At 36.1% G+C, this 5752-nt stretch overlaps 1 protein-coding gene across 1 annotated transcript in view; it reads left to right on the top strand.

Annotated features, from left to right (window-relative positions):
- Positions 1–5752, top strand: part of dnah6 (dynein, axonemal, heavy chain 6) — a 78539-nt gene that overhangs the window by 23703 nt on the left and 49084 nt on the right. Inside the window, exons 33-37 of the mRNA XM_016443423.1 lie at positions 317–465; positions 2101–2208; positions 3251–3806; positions 3911–4033; positions 4184–4366. Of these exons, the coding sequence (XP_016298909.1) occupies positions 317–465; positions 2101–2208; positions 3251–3806; positions 3911–4033; positions 4184–4366 (1119 nt within the window). The remainder of the gene's footprint in view (positions 1–316; positions 466–2100; positions 2209–3250; positions 3807–3910; positions 4034–4183; positions 4367–5752) is intronic.

Raw genomic sequence — 5752 nt, 5'->3', positions numbered from 1 at the left:
TTATATATATATATATATATATATATATATATATATAATAAATAGCCTGTTTTTCCCAATTCCCAAAAACCCCCAAAACAAAGTAAACATACATAAAGTAACAAAACACTTTTAGGGAACTCGGGAAGTCCTCTGTAGCCCCCAAACAATACACCATTCCACAGTGTGAAGTGGTTTGGGAAGCACAGCTTTAGAGGATATCTGTTTAGAGAAGTTACATGGGTCCTATTAAGTCTTTGAACATTAGCATGTCTTAATCTGACAGCCCAGGCAGTTCTACAATATCTTTAACCTTAAAACCTCTCTCTCCATGTAGGTGGTCCTGTACTCTGAGGGCTTTGAATCTAGTAAGACTCTTGCGAGAAAGATGACTCAGATGTACAAGCTCTGCAGTGAGCAGCTCTCTCAGCAGGATCACTATGACTTTGGCATGAGAGCTGTCAAATCTGTACTGGTCATGGCAGGGTGAGACAGAGCACAAACACATTTTCACATTACTCAACAATTCTCTGTTAATCTAACATTGACTAACACTACCATTAAATATTTTGGGGTCGGTACAATTTGTAAAAAATATTTTTGAAAGAAATCTCACCAAGGCTGCATTTATTCAATCAAAAATTATAGTATTCATATTGTGAAATATCATTACAATTGAAAACAACTTTTCTATTTTCAAATATTTTAAAATGTATTTTATTTCTGTGATAGCAAATTTGAATTTTCAGAAACCATTACTCTTCACTGTCACATGATCCTTCAGAAATCATTCGAATTGCTGATATGGGGCTCAAGAAACTTTTCTAATTGTTCCTAATGTTGAAAACAGTGCCGCTTAATATGTTTTGTGGAAAGCATAGTACTTTTTTTTTAAGTATTTTTGATAAATAAAAAGTTTAAAAGAACAGCATTTTATTGAAATATAAATCTTTTGTCACTTTTCATGAATTTAATGCAGCCTGCTGAATAAACCAGTTAATTTCTTTAAAAAAAAATACTGATACCAAACTCTTGAATGGTATTGTATAAATTACATAAAACAGCCCTACATTCTTGGGATGTGTTTATTTAGGGTCTTCTAACATGTTTATGGTCTTTGCTTTATAAACAAGTCAGTATTTGATTGAGAATTAATTTGCACATGCTCAGTCACTGTCATGAATGAGCCACTTAGTGTTGCCTTTGGAGTAAAGACTGATAATATACAGCTGTGTAAGAAACCTCTAAGCAGATAATTTAGGTCCATTTGGTATGACTGTCATCTTCATTAGCCCTGGTCTTAGTACAGCTGGACCTCACTTGTATTTACTTAAGTGTGTGTGTGTGTGTCATCATGTCACTGGCACATTTTATTAGTACTCAGGTTTTATATGCAGCATAAATTCACTTTATGTCCCTTTATTTCATTGTGTGATTCAGTGATTTAAAAGGTCTGTCTTTAAATCAATGTGATTTAGGCTACTAAACTATTTATATGAAGAATATATGAACAACTGTAGGGAAGTGTGTTTAAAAGAGAGTAAATGTGAGCACTATATTCTGTGTAAAGTACTGATATGGAGTTAATACAGGTTGTTTAATAGTCTTTGTGATTCACACAATACTAATTAGTGGTGCTTACCAAGGCAAGAATAACACATCAAATTGTGCAGGTTGTTGGGAGATGTGATCAGGCCTATGATTTACGGAAGATAGACATTATAATGTGTGAAAAAACCTTAAGCCAGGAAGCAGCCACATAGCAACCATCTAGAAATGCCTTAGCAACCACCCTAGCAAAATCACCTCCAACATCCAAATATTGTGGCAGGCAAGCACCACTTACCTCATATTTTCCACCCTAGCAACCACATAGCATTGCACTAAAAGCACTCACACAGAGCACTCACAGAGCATCACTCCCATTTTCTTCAGAAAATGTACAATTCTTGTTTGATTTGTGAACTCCATCTATAGTAAGATCTATTGTGTGATTACCTGTGTGTATTCAGTGTGAAATACTGAGTAAGTCCAATTGTTTTGTGCTGCTGGTTGTGTGTTCATGCTCACATTTTCTGGACAACCTTTAATATATTATGTATTATGTGTGTGCATGTGCAGGTCATTAAAAAGAGAAAACCCTCAATTGAGCGAGGATGTTGTGCTGATCAGAGCTCTGCGAGACTCAAACCTGCCCAAGTTCCTCAAAGATGATGCAGTGCTTTTCAGGTGACCTCTCATTGTTTACAACACATACAATTTTTAAAATGTTTTTGAAAGACGTCTCTTATGCTTACCAAGACTGTATTTATTTGATCAAAAATACCATAAAAACAGCATTTATTTGAAATATTAATGCAATTTAAAACAACTGATTTCTACTTTATTGCAATTTAAAGCAACTGCTTTCTATTTTAATATATTTAAAAATGTAATTTATTCCTGTGACATCAAAGCTGAATTTTCAGTCTTCAGTGTCACATGTGAGCTAAATCTGCCAAATCTTTCCAAAACCTAATTTTAGGGATGTTCTCATATGTAAAAACACTATAGATATAAATGAAGTTTGTTTAAAAAAAATGGCATGCAGAAAGTTTTCTGTCAGAGTTATTGCTAGCAGTGATTTTTAGTAACATTGAGAAGCTATTAGAGTGTTTATTTTGAATCAATTTTTTTTTTTATATTTTCGGTTTCATTTTAATTTTAGGTCAATTTTTAATAATTTTATTGTTTGTTTTTGTTATTTAGTTTTTATTCATTTTTATTGTTTAAGTTGTTGCAATTTTAGTACATCAAATTAAACTAAATGAAAATAGAGTTCATTTTCAAGTAACAAAATGTTTTTATGGCTCTGATAACCCCCTAACTCTAATAACCCTGGTGATGAGGGTGTAGATTAAGGTTAGGTTGTAGTATTTATAACTAGCAATATATAAAAGCTATATATAATAACTATATATAAAAACATTTGAAAGCTACGAAATGTCCCCGCTTATATGTGTGTAAATGTGTGTGTGAGTACTGTAGTCATTTCACTTGATCATATGATCTCCACCATGAGGGGGAGCCACCATTATGTAGAATAAAATCCATCTCATGTGAGTGTCCATGTGAGTATTATCATACGATTAATTTCTTTAGCTATAAACATCTGGACAGGTTTTTACTTTTGATAATTTGATATTTTAAGACGTGATTCAGGTAAATTCAGTCCAGGTCCAAATACTGTATATATGTGTGGATCCCTAACTCCTTCTTTTTCTTCCCTAAGTGGCATATTGTCAGACCTCTTCCCTGGCGTCACTATCCCAGAGCATGACTATGGTGTCCTGCAGTCCACCATTCATTCATCCCTGTGCCAACGCTCCCTCCAGCCCCTCCCAAGCATCATAAGCAAGGTCATCCAACTCTACGAGACCATGCTAGTCCGCCATGGGGTAATGCTCGTGGGGCCCACTGGAAGCGGCAAAACCACTGTCTACCTTGTGCTAGCAGACACCTTGGATACCCTGTATCATGCTGGCCACCAAAATCCCTTCTACCGCCCTGTTAAGACTTATGTGCTCAACCCAAAGTCAGTGAGCATGGGCGAGCTTTACGGGGAGGTGAACCCCCTGACGCTTGAATGGCGGGACGGTCTTATGGCGCTTTGTGTGCGGGCAGCAGTCCAGGACTTCAGTGACGACCACAAATGGGTGATCAGTGACGGCCCGGTGGATGCACTGTGGATCGAGAACATGAACACGGTGCTGGATGATAATAAGATGCTCTGCTTGGCCAACAGTGAAAGGATCAAGCTCACGCCTTCCATACACATGATGTTTGAGGTGAGATGCTCAAATGTGCACCTGTTTGTTGAATTCCACACGCACTTTCTGTTTTTAATTAGAGGCTAGTCACGCACGCTTACATTCTACGCTTTCTCAATCAGGTTCAGGACCTGGCAGTGGCGTCTCCTGCCACAGTAAGCCGTTGTGGGATGGTGTACATTGACCCAGAGGAGCTTAAGTGGATGCCGTACGTTCAGACGTGGCTCACAGGTTTTGCAGAGAAGGTGAAGCCTTTAAAACTCTCAGAGTTCTTATTAGAAGCATTAGAAGGAGTTTTAGTTTTATAAGCAATATGCATTTTGTTTGTAGAGTGTTTTCTAGTTTGGTTTTTAGACCTGTAGAGCTATCGCCATCTCGGAAATTTTGTTTTTTAGATTACAGAGCCTGTACGTGGATATCTGATGGAGCTGTTTGAACAATATGTGGAGAAGGGCCTGCAGTTTATATCAAAGCACTGTGTGCAGGCCATTGCACAGGTGGACATCAGTAAAGTCACAACCCTCTGCTGCCTACTGGAGGCGTTACTGTTCAGCGATGGAGCCCCTAACCTTAAAATGGTATAATGCATTTCAACTATCACCAAAATGAATCGGACACAGCATTCTAACATATGTTAGAAAGCTTCGGCAGGATGTCTGATTTATAATGTTAAAGACACAAAAGAAATTTGATGCTGTATACTACTAATCAGTGGTGTATAAAGTACCTGAAAGCCATACTCAAGTAAAAGTACAGATATCTTACCAGAAAATGACTTTGGTAGAAGTTGAAGTAACAAAGTATGTGATATGTATTGTACATTGTATTGTTAAGTACGAAAAGTATTTTTTAAATCTTAAATGTACTTAAGTATTGAAAGTAAAAGTACAAGTAAATGCAAAATGGAAAAGAAGCAAATATATAAATAAATGTTCATACACAGCTTGAGTAGCAAGATTGTGTTCAGTTTTAACTCTTTCTTCCATTTTGTATTTTTGGGTAAGAATAAGAAGCACTTCATGTGGTACTTAGTGTCTTTCATTCCAACATAAGAAAACGTTTCTGTAATCTGCATCTGAAATATGTATTTACACAGTTTAATGTTTCTCAGAGGGGACATGGATGCATTTAACCTGCAGTTACAGATGGATAAATAATGTTTAGTTTTTTTTCATAAAACGTTGAATACTGTTATTTGAAATGATTTTAAAACATAAAAAATAGTCGAAATGTGAAATTAAAACTGCCAGTAGGTGTCAGCAAGTGACTGTTAATGAGTGAGTCATTGAGATTCAACCGATTCGTTCAAACGGCTGATTCATTCAGAAATTTGACTGTGTTAATGAGTGAATCACTGAATCATTTATTCAACTGATTCGTTCAAAAAGCTGATTCATTCCATAAGTAAACACAGTCAATTGCTCAGAGATGCTAAACAGTGCTGTGATCTTTGTTTGGAACTATTTTCGTTGGCAAAATTGAGCAAAAACAAGCAATATTATGTCTAAAATGTTAGTCACTTATTATAAGTTAACTATATTAAATTATATAAATATAAAAAGCATACAGAAACATTTTTGCCATCTACAATTTACAATGCCTTGAATTTTGAGTTTTAAATCACGTGTATGCACTCTATGTGTGTGAATTGGCGATATGCTTGATAATGTCAGATCGCACATCACAACACTTACCATATTATCGCAGAAGATATAATGTATATCGCACACCCCAGATTCGACTTGAGTGGAAAATTAATCATCCGCGGTTGTGCGCGCACTTGTTTGCACATGAGCAAAGGTGTTTTTAGGAGTCTAACTTGCAAACGCCAGACCACTGATTCATCAAACCTGCTTTCCTGCAATCCGTGTTCTTCTGACTTCTGACTATTTTGTAGTAAGTAACGAATATGCTTTGGGGAAATGTATCGCAGTAAAAGTATACATTTTAATTAGGAAATGTAG

The sequence above is a fragment of the Sinocyclocheilus anshuiensis genome, unplaced genomic scaffold (genome assembly GCF_001515605.1).
Source record: "Sinocyclocheilus anshuiensis isolate Anshui unplaced genomic scaffold, SAMN03320099.WGS_v1.1 scaffold85, whole genome shotgun sequence".
NCBI classification, from domain to species: Eukaryota; Metazoa; Chordata; class Actinopteri; order Cypriniformes; family Cyprinidae; genus Sinocyclocheilus; species Sinocyclocheilus anshuiensis.
This window is presented reverse-complemented; position numbering and strand designations above follow the sequence as displayed.